This window comes from Coloeus monedula (assembly GCF_965178545.1).
Source record: "Coloeus monedula genome assembly, chromosome: 21".
Taxonomy (NCBI): Eukaryota; Metazoa; Chordata; class Aves; order Passeriformes; family Corvidae; genus Coloeus; species Coloeus monedula.
Genome location: NC_138801.1, coordinates 10,915,696 through 10,931,558, shown reverse-complemented (window position 1 = coordinate 10,931,558; position 15,863 = coordinate 10,915,696). Strand labels below are relative to the sequence as shown.

General features: G+C 59.8%; 2 protein-coding genes across 2 annotated transcripts; one reads left to right on the top strand and one right to left on the bottom strand.

Moving 5' to 3' along the window:
* Positions 1–2,530: 2,530 nt before the first annotated feature.
* FUT7 (fucosyltransferase 7) lies at positions 2,531–5,064 on the top strand (the record flags this gene model as incomplete). Its single annotated transcript, XM_082295502.1, has 2 exons — positions 2,531–2,583; positions 3,974–5,064. Exon 2 carries the CDS (start codon positions 4,018–4,020, stop codon positions 5,062–5,064), a length of 1,047 nt encoding a protein of 348 aa, XP_082151628.1. The 5' UTR covers positions 2,531–2,583; positions 3,974–4,017.
* A 3,237-nt stretch (positions 5,065–8,301) lies between these two features.
* On the bottom strand, positions 8,302–12,679 carry LOC309581031 (POU domain, class 5, transcription factor 3-like; the record flags this gene model as incomplete). The annotated part of the gene is made up of 5 exons (XM_082295416.1): positions 8,302–8,553; positions 9,268–9,432; positions 9,972–10,102; positions 10,472–10,583; positions 12,182–12,679. 5 exons carry the CDS (start codon positions 12,677–12,679, stop codon positions 8,302–8,304), a joined length of 1,158 nt encoding a protein of 385 aa, XP_082151542.1.
* Between the last annotated feature and the right edge of the window lie 3,184 nt (positions 12,680–15,863).

Genomic DNA, 15,863 nt, shown 5'->3' with positions numbered 1-15,863 from the left:
TCCTGCCATCCATCCATCCATCCATCCATCCATCCATCCATCCATCCATCCATCCATCCATCCATCCATCCATCTCTCCTTCCATCCTATCTTCCTTCTTTTCCTCCTTCCTGCCGTCTTTTCTTCCTTCCATCTGTCCTCGCTTCCATGCATTCCCCCATCCTTCTTTCCCTCCCCTTTCCTGTCCTTCTGCTTCTCTCCATTTCTCACTTGTCCCTCTCTCCTCCTGCTCTTTGCAGCCTCCTTTGCCCCTTCCCTCTCCTTTTCTCCAGCTCTCTGTAACCATCTCATTCTCCATGCTGCTTCCTGGGCCAAGTGTAGCCAGGAGCAGTGAATCCCTCTCTGGCTGCCCCAGCCCCAGTGGTGCTGCCAAGGTGCCTGTGCTCAGGGCAGGCCCTTTGGCAGCTGCCCGGGGCTGACAAAAGCTCCCTTTGTCCAACACAAAGCAGCATTATTCCCCAGACTTCTGGGCAAAACACTGTGCTGAGGTCCAGGAGGACAAAGGATGCCTGGTGATGTGGTGGTGGAGAGGCACTGTGTGCCCAGCTCCATGCTCTGGGGAGGGTGACTGGTTTGGGAGGGTTGCCGGGTGCGTGAGCAGGGCAGAGCTGCTCAGAATTGGGCGGAGCTGGGCTTTTACTAGGTCCCTGGGGAATGAGGGATGCAGTCACCCTTGGCTCCCAGCAAAGAATTGTGCATGGTTTGGCCCCAGCCCACACAAGGAGCACCTCAAAACCCCTGTCCTGCAGCAGAGTGGGTCTCCAGCTTGGAGGGGCACAGTGGGGGGACCCGTGGGTGGGTCAAAGTCCTGACCTGGATCTCCTGCTCCTCCCCTCCTCCTGCCCGTGGGTGGGTCCTGGAGAGCTTCACAGCTGCTCTTCTGTTTGGCATGGCCATAGAATCCCCAAGAAGCCAGCAAGAGACAGACCTAGCAGTGTACCACAGGGCAGCACAGCCCCGGGGACATGGTGGCACATCTCCTCCAAGGACCCAGGGCTCATCCCCTCCACGGGCTAGAAGCTCCAAAGACCCTGTGGCCCATCTCCTTCATGGACCAGGGGTCCTGAAGATGTGGGGACATGGAGTCCTGAGCACCTCTCAGGGGACTTCTGTGTGGGGTGGCCAAGCTCCTCTCTCTGTGTGAAGTCATCTACAGATGGCAGTACCCACACACATGCATCTCCCTGCTCTGTGCTGGTGCTGTCCTGATGGTACCATGGCCTGGCCCCTGGCCTTGATCTCTGCCCAGCCCACACAGGCAGCATTGGCCCTGGCTCCCTGCCTGGCTCAGAGCCATGTCCCTTGGGCCACAGGGTCAGTGTGCTTGGATCTACTGGCTGTAAGTCCTCCCAGGGCATTGTCCCTGCACCCAGGGTGTCCTGGGGTAGCACCTGCACATGACAGCTACTAAGTGCCAGGGAAAAGCTCCCTGCTGCTCTACCAGCCATCGTGAATGCCCTATGGAAATGATGTCCCCAGTGCTGTCCTCCATGGGGGGGAGTGGCCCCAGCCCTTGTGGCCCTGGGCCCTCAAGCTATGGGACAGCAGCAGGATGATGCTGAATGCTCCAGCCAGGCAGGGACTACTGCCCACAACCAGCAGGGCTAGGGCAGGAAAGGCTGGGAATGGTGCCCATGGACTATGATATATGGGCTCTCAGTCATGCAGGGGAAGAAATGCAGAAAAGGAGTGAGAAAAGATGACAGGAAATGTCCTGGGGTGTCACTGAAACCGCAGAGCCCTGCTACACCCTGGCACGGTGGCATGGCATTGTGCCCAACAGGGATCCCAAGAGGCTGGCAGCCAGCAGGAATGAGGGTGCAGATCCCAGGGGCACTGGAGCAGCCTGAGAACCCCCAGGGAGCAGTCTGGAGTCCTGTTCCCTGCTCTGTGTGTGCCAAGGCATAGGGCATACCCTTGCCAGCTTCTGGGGCAGTGCTGCATACCTCGATGCTCCCCTCCTTACCTCTGCCTCGGTTTACCCATCTCATTTTGGCTTTCATGGAGACTTGGGTCCTGAACAGCGGTGCCAGCAAAGGACACAACTGAGCCAGACTGGGAGCAGGGCAGAAGTGGGGCAGGGGCAGAGGAGGCAGCTCTCTGTGCACACACTGCTGAGGCTCACACGTGCCCGCTTCCCCTTTTGGCAGGAAACATCCTGGACAGGACAGTGCCCGGGGCTCTGTGGCACTTCAGATCTGTTAGTTGATGGTTTCAGGATGAGTCAGTGGGAGTTGGTATCCTGTTTGCAACCAAGCTGCGGGTGGCAGATGGGTGGCACCTAGTCAAGGCTGAGGGCACCTTCTCAGCCACAGGGCACCCACCTTGTTTTGGGCCATGGGGCCATGGGGCCCATTCGGCCAGAGGGTATCCACCCAACTGTGGGGCACCCACCCAGTCACAGGGTACCCACCCCCCAGTGCACTGCAGGGGAAGTGCTGGGAGTGGGGTGTGCCAGCTGCCACGTGGGGCAGGAAGGATCTGCCCGTGGGGCTGGGACAAGGCAAGAAAGAGGAAGCCCTCGAGTGCCCCAGCCCAGCACGGCAGCACCCGGGCAGACTCACCTCGCACACCTCCACCACAGTAAGTCTGAGTTCAACATTACTGACCGCCGAGGGGAGAGGGGCTGAGAAATGGGGTGGCCCCTACCACTGATAGAGCAGGGGTTTCCCTTTCAGAGCATCCCCAAAATAGGGGCAGCATCCCCAAAACGGGGGCAACATCCCCAAAACAGGAACAATATTCCCACTGCTGGAGACAGGGACCTGCAGCACTGATGTGCAGTTCAAGGAACCAGCAAAGCTTTCCCAGCCCTTTCTGCTTCCCATGCCAGATTTGTCTGGAGCCTAAACTTAGCTCATATATTTTAGCAGGACAGACGGAGTGGGCCCAGGTGGGGAAGGGATTTTTTGCAGCCAAGTGGCAGTGCTGGGGTGGGTGGAAAAGTAGGGCACTGCTTTCCAGGAGGTTTCCATCCTGGAGGCAGGGACTCAGCCCCAGCTGGCAGCGGGGCTCAGGCAGCCCGCATTTCCAGAGGTTTCCAGAAAAGGGGAAACCACCTTTGCTGCTGAACGCTCTGAGCCCTGCAGTGGGACCAGCGCTCCAGAGAGGGCTTAAGCCGGCAGCTGGTCCTCAGTGCAGACAACCATCCCCCTCACCACCTCCGCCACTGCTCTGCTCCCAGCAGTGCTGCTGGTTAAACAGCTCTGACAGCACTGGCCATCTCTGACATCCTGAATATAAAACGTGAGTGTTTGGGGCACTGAGGCTGAGCTCCCAGCCTGCTGGGGCTCCTGATGCCCTTAGGGGCTGGGGAGCGCACCCTGACCTGGGGAGGGCACCTCGAGCCTGGGAATTGCGTTGCCATTGTCACAGGAGAATACTGGGGTGAGGGAGCACTTCTTGGGCAGGACACTCCCAAACCCAGCCCTCGTCAGAGTTTTGGACTTCAGAGTCCCCCCCATTTTGCAGCTAAGGCCTCACCATGGGGCTATTCAGGTGGGGCTGGGATGTTCCCTCTTGTCCTTTGGTGCACAGCAGTGGCAAGGCTGGCTGCATATTAGATTTGACCTATTCTGGGCAAAGCAAGAAGTGAAGACTGAGACTGTGGCTGCTTGTCAGGCGGGGAAACTGAGGCACAGAGCAAGAAAAGACTGCCTGTAGTGGGGCCAGCCAGGTGGGGCAGAAGGGCACAGGGAATATTTGCCATCAGCTCTGCACCTCCCAGCAGCATCTCTGCTCCCCCTAAGGTCACCAGGGACTGCAGGAGCATGAACAAAGGCCACCCTGGGGTGACACCAGATGCATGGGGAATTCTGTGGCACAGGGAAGCAGAGGGTCCTGGGGTGATGCTGAGGCCCAGGTTTCATGGAGAAGCCCTTTCTCTGGCCCCTCTGGCACCAGTGCCTCCCCATCCCCCATCACCCCTGGCAAGCTGAACTGATGGCCCTCGGTGGCCTCTCCTCTCTCACAGGTGTCAGCTCTGTCACCCGATGAGGTGACAGCCAACCCACCACCATGGTGACCTGGGCATTGCTGCTGCGATGGTCTCCATGGGGCCGGCCTGGTGTGAAGGCCTTGATCATTGTCGGACTGTTTGTAACCACCCTCTGGAACCTGAGGCTCTTCCTCAACCCCTCCAAGGGGTCTGGAGAAGACTCTAAACACGAGGAGCCACTGGTGATCCTGGTGTGGGAATGGCCCTCAAAGCAGGTCCCCAATGTCAGCAGGGACGTGTGCCGTGAGCTGTATGGCATCACAGGCTGCCAGCTCACCACAGAGCGGCAGCTCCTGCACCAGGCTGATGTGGTGGTGTTCTTCCACTCCAGACTCCGGCCTGGCCGGGACAGACTGCCCAAGGAGAGGCTGCCAGGGCAGAACTGGGTGTGGGTCTCCCTGGAGTCCCCCTCCCACACTAGAGCTCTAGCAGAATGGAACCAGACCTTCAACTGGGTGATGACCTACAGACAAGATTCGGACATCTTCATCCCCTATGGCAAGCTTGTGCCCAACCGGTCAGCCACCGTGAACATCCCCGCAAAGACCAACTTAGTGTCCTGGGTTATCAGCAACTACCACAGGACTCAGAAAAGAGCTGAGGTCTACAGAAACCTCTCCAAGTACCTGCATGTGAATATATATGGCAAAGCGAACAACAAGCCCCTCTGCAAGGACTGCCTCTTGCCAACAATATCCAAGTCCAGGTTCTACCTGGCCTTCGAGAACTCCATCCACCGGGACTACATCACAGAGAAACTCTGGAGGAACTCACTGCTGGCTGGCACAGTGCCTGTGGTGCTGGGGCCACCCAGGGCCAACTATGAGCAATTTGTTCCTGCAGACTCCTTCATCCATGTCAATGACTTTGGCTCCCTGGAGGAGCTGGCCACCTTCCTGAAGACCATGAACTCCAGCCGCTACCAGCAGTTCTTTGCCTGGCAGAGGAGGTTCAGCGTGAAGCTCTACACTGACTGGAGGGAGCGGATCTGCACCATCTGCACGGCCTACCCCCACCTGCCCCTTGGCCGCCTCTATCCCGACCTGCAGAGCTGGTTCAACTCCTAGTGCATGCCGGGACCCTTGGGATGAATCCAGGCAGGGGTGGGAGGTGTGTGTAGCACCCACCTGCACATAGGACGTGGAGCAAGGACAGGAGTCCCCACTCTCCTCCCAACCCCACTGTTGCCACACTGGGACTTCAAGCAACTCCCTATTGACTTCCTTTCTTGTGAAACAGGACTTATCACCCTGACCCAACACTGAACACCTTGCCAGGGTGCTGGCAGGACCAGAGGGTGCTTTGGAAAAAAGCAGCACAGTGCTGCTGAGACTGTGCATGTGGTATGGGCAGGGCAGGGGGGTGGTGGGTGGCTCAGGGCTCCCCAGCCTTTCCCTGTGATCCTCAATGTCCCCCCAGCACCTTCTGCTGAGTGCCTAAGTCCTGCCACCACTGATAACATTTGTGGCTGGGCTGGAGGAGCAATGGTCAGCCCGGGGCAGGGGTCCGTTACCCCGTGGCCAGGGAGGAAGGACAGCGTCTGCTGCCCCCCTTCCCAACAGCACCCATTTCCTGCCCCCACCCCGAGCCGTGGGTGTCACTGTGCCAGTGAGGAGGCACAGGACAGCGGATGCTCTCAGAGCAATCTCAGTGCTGCCAGGCAGGCAGAGGGACACTGTGGTTTGTCACTCCCTCCCTGATGTGACAGGAAGCCAGTGAGCTGGCAGCCTCTGGAGGCTTGCACAAGCCTGAAGCAAAGCCAGTCCTGTGGGCAGCTTGCACATGCACACATTACACTGTGGAAACCCTGCACCATGGGCACCCTGCACATTGCACACCCTGCACCACAGGCATCTCAAGAGGAAGCACCCATCTGGAATCAGTGGTGATATAGGGGTTGAGTGACAGGACATGTCACAGGACATGGAGTCAGACATGACAGCTCCATCTGTGCCTTGCTCTTTGCTCCTCTAGTCAGTGCCATCAACTCCCTTGATATAAACAACTCTTTTTGTCACAGGTTTCCTTTCCAGTTTTCTTCCCTGAAGTCACCAAACCCCACCTCTGCCACCCTGTGAGCTGCCGGGTGCCCAGCAGGACTGAGAGTTGGCAGAGGGGACATCCCTCCCCTGGCCCAGCCCTGGTGAGGTGGCAGCTGGACGGGCACACTGTGCTCTTCTGACTTCTGTGGCTTCTGATTTCCGCTTTGTTGTTTTCTGGGTCAACCAGAAGTGGAACAGGAGGCGCTGTGGGTGCCCACAGACAGATGCTGGGCACTCATGGGCAGGGGATGCCAGGGTAGCAGGATGTGGGGGTCCTATGGTGGATTGCAGCTCTTGCATGGCTGCAAGCAGAAAACCAGATAGTGGAAATGTGGAGAGAAGCAAACCTTCAGGAGATGGCATCTGTCCCACATTTCTGCTCCTGACCCTGCCAGCCTCCTGCACCCCTAAAGCACCAGGCAGCACTGGGCAGCAGCAACAGGGGGCAGTTTTTGGTGGATGCCACCCAGGGGACCCCGCCCCACAGGGCTGGCATTTAGCCCAGCCCAGCCCTTTGCAGGGTCCCAAGGTGCCCTGTGAGCAGCTGCCTGCAGTGCCCCTATTCCAGGCAGCCCTAGAGAGCAAAGCCCCAACTACCAGCCATCAAGCTGAAAACAGAGCTTTGCAGAAATTTCCTTACAGGCTTGGTTGGGGATTTCATTCTGCTCAGGGGAAGGGCCCTTGAGAGAATGGGACTTGGGGCAAACCAACTGAGAGGCTGTGGTGGGGAAAAGTGAAGGGTCATCCCCTAGACACCCCTGACCCCACCAGCTCAGCTCTCAATGCCCAGTGGACCTGCATGACTGGGTTGTTATCACCCCACCAGAGACTGCATCATCTGGGCCACACATATGGGAACATACATCCCTCCCATATCGACATCATACTACAATGAGGACAGCCCCAGCTTTCCAGACCTCTTCACTGCCCACCCTGCTACATTCTCTCCTTAGTCCTTTCCTCTGAGCCTGGCAGCTGCTGGAGCAACCTACGAGTAAGTTCACACTGCTTCCAACCTTCCCAGAGGCAGCTACAGCAAACCAGCAGCTCGAACTGGGTGGAAGATGACCCCCTCCCTTCACTTTTGACCCACTCTGATTTGGGGGGCAACAGCCCTGACAAGTTGGTACCACTCCAGGGCCAAGATGCCACCAGTCGTGGAGGGAGGCCAAGCTGCAGGCAGCCAAGAGCTGGGCATTGCTGGAATGATGGGGACATGTCCACCTTCTTAGGGTGCCTTGTTCCAGCCCTGCTGTGCCCCTGCATGCAGCCAAACCTCAACTGCTGGGATGCAGGAGCAGGGATGCAAAGGGAGGCAAGGAAAGGGTTAACTCATTCTTGCCTCTAAGAACTCTGAGATTTATTTCACTGCCACAGGGAACGTGATTAAGAACAAAAAATTAAAAAATCATCATTAACTACAGCAGGCTGGAAGGCATGGGGTGCTAGCAGCATGGACAGGGTGGTGTAGGCCCCCTGGGCTGGGACCTCCAGGGAAAGGTCTCTGGGCAGCCGGGCTGGGGTAGGGGGACAGTGACTGGAGAGCAGGGAGGGCCTGGGGGACTGGGGGTAATGCTGGGCACAAAGCACTGGGGAGGAACCCCCCAACCCAAACAAGCCTCATCAGGTGAAGACCTCTTGTGCCACGGGGTGAGGGGTGGTGGGGGGCTCACCTTCTCCCCTGCCCCAGCCCTCTGCTCACCCTGGCTGCCCAGGAGGGTGGGCAGAGCCACCAGGGCCATTGGCCCTGGGCACGGCACCCCAGCCCTGCTCTACATGACAGGGCGGAAGGAGACACCTGGGAAACTAGATCACTACAAAAATTTTTGCTTTTTAAAAACTACAACCAAAAACCTTTAAAAGAAATAATAAAACCACCCCCTCCCCCCACCCTTCCCAAAATCTAAAAAATACTTTTTTCTGGGTCTTGCAGGAGAGCGGCTGGGCTGGGGCCAGACACAGGCTCAAGAGCCCTGGGCACATGTGGCTTCAGAGGGTGCAGTGGGGCAGGAGCTGCCCCCAGGTGAGGTCAGAGTGGGGGGCCAGCGCTGCTGGGACCAGTAAGCTCACATAACTGGGAAGGACTGGGAGCATCTGCAGAGAGCAGGCACCATCCCTGCGCCAGGCTCTCAGCCCCTCACACCCCAAAAGCCCCACACATCAGCCCAGCAAGCAGAAGCAGGGCTGTGCCTGTGTCAGCCCAGGGCAAGGGGGGCTTCCCCAGAGCACCAGCCCACCTGCAGTAATCCCACAGCCCCTGGTTCAGTGGCCACTGTTACTCATGGAGAGCCCAGGCTGCAGCGCTTGTGGGAACATCTCGGCTTTGTGGAAGGTCGGCATGTAGACAGGAGGGGAGGGTGCCAGGCTGTAGCCCTGGGACGTCACTGGGATGGGCAAGGCGGAGGGCACCAGGGGCTGGTTCATGTCATACATCATCCCCTCTGCCTCATTGCCATAGGGCAGCAGCAGCCGTTTGCCTTTCTGACGCCGGTTGCAGAACCAGACCCGGACCACCTGTGGGAAGGGAGACAGAGAAGGGTGAGGGCATGACCCAGGCACACCATTTGGGTGACAAAGAGACCCTTTTGCTGGTCCAGCCCCCTCCCTGCCACAATTCCTTGCTAGGCTGGGCTCCAACAAACTTTAGCCATGACCACTTTCCCACTGCTTCCAGAGCTGAGAGATGACAGAAATGGCAAATGTTAAATAGGAAAGAAGATAACAAATCAAAAGAAAGGCTCCCCTCCAAAGGCTGGTGCCATAGCCAGATGAAGCTAATACACAAACTTGTGCATTGTTAGTAGGTTGTGTTTTGTCTCTCTTCTGGTACGTTTCCACTTCAGAAGAAAAACATTGTAACTTTTCTATGTGGGTTCTTGGGGGCAAAAATCAGTTTCTTCAGGGATGAATTAGTATCAGAGGATTACTTTTATATATTTATGTGCATATACACAAACACAGATGCCTGTTGTTGGGTCTGGGAACTATTTTTTTCTCTCTTAAATTTAAATATTTAATCTGTGAACAAAAGTCTTCTCTGGAACCAGGTGGGTATTTCTTTTTCATATTGATGAGCCATATATATCCTAACTGTCTGGCAGAGCTAAAGGGCAGTTATTTACACCTCTCCATGTGCATTTCATTTTTGCTCTGAGCCAAAGTATGAAAGTGGCAGGGGCTTAGGAGCTGGTACCATTTGGGCACCCATCCTCCCCCCCTGCAACCTACATCTTTATCCAGGTTGAGGTCCTCAGCGATCTGGGAGATCTCCTGGGGACTGGGTTTCACACACTTGCGGAAAAAGCTCTCCAGCGTCCCTTTCACGTTGGTCTCGATGCTGGTCCTGCGTTTTCTCTTCCGGGCTTGGGCCAGTACTTGCTCTGCATTGCACATCTGGGAATGAGAGAGGAAATATGTTGGGTTACCAGGTGGAAGAGTCTCCACCAGGCTTGGGACACACGTGTAGCTGGCTGCAGAGCTCAGAGGACAGACTGTGTCCCTGTGACTCTCCACTGAGCATCACTCCACTGTGACTGGGGTCATTCCCAGTGCCCCAGCACTACCAGCAGTGAGGCTGGACACATCTTTCTGCCTCCCCTCCCCTCCCCTTCCCCCCCCCCGATACCCCAGGGAGCAGCAAGCTGCACATTCAGTCTATGAGATTCCAGCAGGACCCGGCTGCTCCTAAACAGGAACTGCCACAATGACAAGATGTCTGCAGGGGGATTGGGCTTCCTCCCCCAGCCTGGCAGAAGGTGATACCCAGTGGTTCGCCCTCAAGCCAGACTCAAGCCATGCAGCGAGATGCTGCTGTCGAATAAGATGCCTTCTGTTCCCCTCTTCTCTCCCCGAAAACACGTGGGAAAGGGAGGAGAATCTGTGGCTTGAGGGCTTGCAGGTACCCCAGCTCCCAACCCCCCTCAGCCTTGCACCTCTTGCATGTTGTCCGTGTTCTCCGCCTCGTTGAGCCAGCGCTGCAGCAGCGGTTTGAGCTTGCACATGTTCTTGAAGCTGAGCTGGAGCGCTTCGAAGCGGCAGATGGTCGTCTGGCTGAACATCTTCCCTGCGCGGGCAAGGCGGGCAGGGCATTACACACTGCGCAGCTTCCCTTGCCAGCAGCTCCCCAGGATCGGCCGGCCCCAAGGTTTCCCGGTTCATGGGAGACCAGGAAAGGGATTCTCCCCACTCCTTCAGTAGGGATTTAAAGCCCTGAAACGCGTCTCAATAAGCAACTGTAGCTTTTTAAAACCAGTTCCCTGTGAGTTCGAACCTTCGAGTGCCCCTCCGGGAGCCCCGGGGCTGGTGCTTGATGGCTCCTTTGCGGATCGTTAAGGAGCAGAAATCGTTAGCCCAGGTGATTCCAAATCCCTCCCGGGCCTCTCCCTTCCCACCAGCTGTGCGGTAACGCAAGGGCCCTCCCCCGACCCCTCACCGTAGAGCGTGCCCAGCGCCAGCCCCACGTCAGCCTGGGTGAAGCCCAGCATGATGCGCTTGTGCTTGAGGTCCTTGGCGAACTGCTCCAGCTCTCCCGAGGTTGGCGCATCCTGGCAGGGGCAGAAAGACACTGAGAGGGGACAGCTCGCGCCCAAGGTCCAGGGTCGATCGGGGTCCCCGAAAGACAGCGGCAGAAGAGGGCTCGGCTGAGCCCTCGGCAGCACTGACACCGACCAGGCCCACGCAGCACCCCCGCGACCACGCACACTGCTCAGCTCAACCCAGTCCGGCGCGGCAGCGTCCAAGGGCAGCACAAGGGCACCAAGAGCTCCCGCTCTGCCTCAACACACCCTGGAAATGTTCCCTTTGTCCTCTGGCTCGCACCCTCCTGGCCTGGCCAGAGAGACCAGCGATGATGACATTGGCTGAACCCCAGATTCGCCCCATTCTCACTCATCCCACGACATGTCCGCACGGGGACGGTTCAGTTCTCCTGCGGCGTGGGCCGCTTCCCCTGGCTCTCGGGCTGAGGCAGCTCCTCACCACCTCTCCCGCCTGCGTCCAGAGCAGGGAAAAGGCTCCGATAAAGAGAGGGACAAAAGTGCCCGTGAGCCGCGTGGGATTTAAGCACCTCATTGCCACCAGTAAGCTCTTCCCTTCTGGCAAGCGGCTACCCAGGCACTTCCCACCTTCCTGCCGTGCACCCTTCAGCCTCTGCGGGGGTATTTTGAAGCCTTTTACCCAATTTCCACGTTTTCAGCGGAGTTTCGGGTTTTCCAGGCGTTCTTCCTGCCACCGAGCCACGGCTTTTAATTCCTGGCGTAAATCGGCACCGATAAACTGGGAGCATCCCTCCCACGGGGTTGGGATGTCGTCTCACATCGCCGTCCTGCATCACCTTCCCGCAGCTGGGAAACGCCATTCGTGACCGCTCCCCCCCCAGCGCGGCCGGCTGAGGCCCGAGGACACACACGCCCCCATCGTGGTGTGGGACCTCCCGCAGCTCCGACCCGGCGGCGGCAGCGCAAATCCTCCCAACCCCTTCAAGGACCAGCATCGGCAGCCGCTGCTGTCCCCGGGGCGGACTCGTGTTATGTCAATATTAAAAAATATTAAAAACTAACGCAAACCACAAATCCAGTCGTGCCGGGGACCAGCACTGCTGCCCCCGTCTTCCTCCCGCCCTCATCTGCGGGCTGTCTCTGCCCCAGCAAACTTCAATGCCCGTGGACCTCCGGGAGGGGCGGCCGGGGACGCAGCCGACCGAAGGGGACTGAGGGGGCTGGCCAGGACCCCTCGGTGACGGCACTGCGTTGCCCCGAGTACCCCACCGGAGCCGGCCTTCGGCATCGCTACCCGGGACTGCCCCGCCGCAGCACGTACGGGAAGCTGCTCTCCCGAGTTCCCAAAACCCCCTTTCTTACCCCAAAGCAGTCTCCCCAAGGCTCTCCACCCTGCGGAGACTCTGACACATGGGGGACGAGCCCCAGCGCCGGGTCAGGGCTTCTCCCGGGGGCACCTGACGGCGGGGCCGGACAGGTGGCACCGGCGGGGTCTCGGCGATCCGCGAGAGCAGCCGGGCAGCTCCTGCCGACGGGGCGGCGAACCGGGGCTCCGGACGGGGAGGAAAGCCCCAGGGACATACCGTGTGCGGACGGCGGGAGCGGGGCAGGACAGCCCGCCCCATCCCCGTCCCGTCGGGTCTCACCTCCTCACCGCTGTCGCTGGAGTGTCCGCCCTCGCTGGCGGCGCCGCTGGAGCTGCCGCTGCTGCCCAGCCCCGAGGGGCCGCCGGAGCCCGGCTGCAGCGCGGCGGGGCAGAGCTGGGGGCCAGGGAAGGCAGGGGCGGCAGGGCCAGGGAACGGCGGCCCGGGCAGGGCGGCTGGGCCGGGGGCCGGAGGGCCGGCCCAGGGCGGGGGCGGCCAGGCCGGGCCGCAGCAAGCGGCGGTGCGGGGCTCGGTCTCGGGCTGGCTGCAGGGCCGGCCCGGGCGCGCCTCCGCCTTGGCGGGCGGCGCGGGACCGGGCGGGGGCAGCCAGGCGCGGGCCGGCGGCGGGTCGCGGGCGGGCTCAGGCTCGGGGGTGGCGGCGAAGGGGAAGAAGAGCGGCTGGGCGGGCGCCCCGTCGAAGCTGCCGCGGGGGAAGGGAGGTCCGGCGTCGGTCAGGAGGCCGAAGGGGGCGGCCGGCAGCCCCCCGTCCGGGCTGAACATGCTGCCCGCCGCCCGCTGCCCTAGGGCTCCATGCGGGGGCTGCCGGCCGCTGCCTCCCTGCTGCGGCGCCGCCGGGGCCTCTGAGAGCGGCGGGGCCGGGCCGGGCCGGATGGAGATGGGCTCCGGCCCCATTGGACCCCGCATCGGTGGGTCGGGCGTGAACTTGATCCCCCGGGGGGGCGGGGGGCACGGAGAGAAGGTGCGATGGGAGGGGGCTGCGCCGGCCCGCACCCAGCGCCGGCGGGGAGGTGGACTGGGCGGCCCTGATGGGACAGGGAGGGGCAGGACACCTATCCTGCCGCGGGGCATCGCACCCCTCCGGTCCCGGACTCGGGAAGACCCACGTCCCTCTCACCCCTCCTGCCCCACGCTGCTCTGGGGGCACCGCGTCAGTGTTAGGGCAGCAGCAGCTCCGGGGTCTTGCCACCTGGGAACCCCCAAGCGCTGCGGAGCCTGAGCTAGAAACGGGATCTCTTCGGGGAGCTATTGGCGGTATGAACCGGAGCCAGGGGCTGGTGTGAGGGCAGCCCATCCAGCTGCAGCAGCCACTTGTCCCCAGTACAAAGGACAAGCCCCGCGATGCCGGTGCCATAGTGCAGCAGTAGGGATGGTCTAGGGCTGGACCATCACCTCTTGCCCCTCTTGATGCCTGGTCTTGCTGACTGAGCCTTAGCTCCTTGGGGGGCATGGACAGAGCTGAGGCTCCTGGGGCCCCTTACGCTCTCACCATCCCTCTCCTGTTCCTCACTCTGCAGAGAAGGGTTGTGGCTTGGAGGAGCGTGTCTGTCCCTGAGGCCCCAGAGCTTGGGGTGTGCTGCCGGGGAGGGAATTGCAGGCCCAGCTATCGTGTCCATCAGCTCCACAGTGAAGCATGCTCTGCATTTTCTCTGTCTTAAAGACTTTTCCTTCACACTGCCCTTCACAGTGGTGCTACCAGAGCTGGCTCCAGGCCTTTCCCCTTTCCTTCCCTCCCGGCTCAGCACCGGGAGCTTTCCCGATCCTGACACTGCCATGACATCAGCCTCTGCTTGGCTCTGCCCGATGCCAGCTCCTGCGTGCGGGCAGGTACCAGTGGCGCGGGCACCCCCTGACCTCAGCTGGAACAGGGCGAGGGGTGCTCCTTCTGCCAGCACACCGTGATCCCAGCAGGAGCAAGGCAGGGAGTGATCCCGCTGCCGACACGGCCGCCTGTTTATTAACCCGGATTACCGGGAGCTGCTGCCGTCTAGCACTGGAGATATGCCGAGGAGATAGGCTGGAGCAGCCTCCCCCGCGGCGGGATGGGAATGGGGCTGTGGGCGGGGGGACTCGGGGAAGGTGCTTGATGATGTTTATGAAGCACTTGCTTTGGCTCCCGAGACGGCTGGAGCCCAGGGACTGGCACCCAGGGAGAGATGCCCTGGGACAAGCACCCAAGGGCGGGTAGACAGGGACTCGTACCCAAAGCTGGCATCCAGGGACTGGCACCCAGGGACTGGTATCCACAGTGCCTGCAGCAGCCCCTGGCCCAGCACATGGAACTGCTGCATGTCAGGGGAAGTGGAACAGCTAAGCCTCTTAATGATATTCTTCTGAGGAAAAAAATGGCCCTGTGGATGAGCTGGAATTAATGTCTGTTCCTGACGCCCGGCAGGACATGTTCCAGGCTGCCCATCCTAGCTGTGCCAGACTGCTTCAGGAGGGAAGGCAGCCCCAGGAAAATGAACTAAGGATTCAAAAACCCTGTCAGTGGGGACATGGGCAGCTCTGAGTGAGCCCTGTGGCTTCTGGACCTGGGGGATCCCATGCCCAGAGTGGTGAAGCACCTTCCCCAGCAGGGGCTGCATTCAATCTGCCAGGGGACGACCTGGACCGTGCTGCTGGGGATACTGGACCCAGTGCTGTGCAGGCAGACCAGCCCATTGCCTGCTGTGCTGCTGCCTGCCCCACTGCCGGCGGGCAGAGGAAATCTCTCTGCGGGACCCCGATGGCAGTCATCAGCCCTGCTCCTCCCGGGCTCCTGCTGCGGCCCAGGGTTTCAGAAGCTCCTTGGCCGGGCAGTAACTCCCTTTCCCTTTGATTTATTGTTCCCGGGCTGGACCCCCTCCTCCTGCCAACCTACTTTTTCTCTCTATCCCCCCGGGAAGCCTCCCAAGCCCCCCTCCCCCCCTCCGCCTCTCCTTCCCCCCCTGCCCCCCTCCCCCCCCCGGCCCTCAAACGCATTCCTGGTCCTTTCATATACAGACAGAGGGGAAGGGAGACGTTGACTTTGAACCGGCCCCTTTGTAGGCGCGGGGCCCATTGTGGCGGTGATGGTTTTAGCTGGGGGATGTGGAAGGAGTCAGTGGGGTTTCTCGGTGTGTGCCCCCCCATACATTTCAATGGGGTGATTTTGGGGGGGCTGTGTGAGGTTATTGTGGTCTTTGAGCACCAGTGACCACATGTCTCTTCTGCCTGCTCCAGAGGAGATGGATGGATGCATCCTTCCATCAGCCCGTATCTGGAACCTGCTGGGGTTACGGGCTTGGCCAGGCTCCGTCTAAGGTAGCCAGGGATCGGTGGGAGCCTGCTAAGAAAATGGGAGCAGAAAGAAACGCATCTGCTTTTCTGGCTCGCTGAGATGGCAGCAGGCTGAGGAGGGCTGAGATGTACATCTGCTCATCCTCCCTTTGCTGAGTGTGCTGGTGTGGCACTGGTGCTTGGGGACAAGATTTTAAGAGAGTGGATGAGCACAGATGATGTTTTATTCATGGTCAGGCCACCTTTTTCTGCAGCAGGTGATGGAAAAGCCATTGGGGCTGTGCTGGATACCCCTGAGCTGCCCACCAAAGGGGGCCTGCAGTCCTGCATGTGGTGGGTCAGGGTCCCATGGTGAGGGGGTCACCCCAGGACCATCTAAGGAGGGCTGGACAGGGGGTTCAGCTCCAGAAACCCAATGCATGGAGGAATGCCGATCTGCTCCCTGCCAGCACAGCTTGCTGGGCTGCAGCTGGCCTAGGACAGGATGGAGCCCGTGCTTCCAAACCTGGCCTAGGGGAAAATCACAGAGGGTGTTTTGTCCAGTTCTGTCCCCTCATTACAAAGGCCCTGAGCTGTAATGTGAGTCTCAGCCACACCACCACAGTGCCTGAACACACCAGTGGGCCCACCCTGTTGTGTTACAGCTGGGGGAAATGAGGTGGAGGCTGAAGCCTTTGTATGTCTG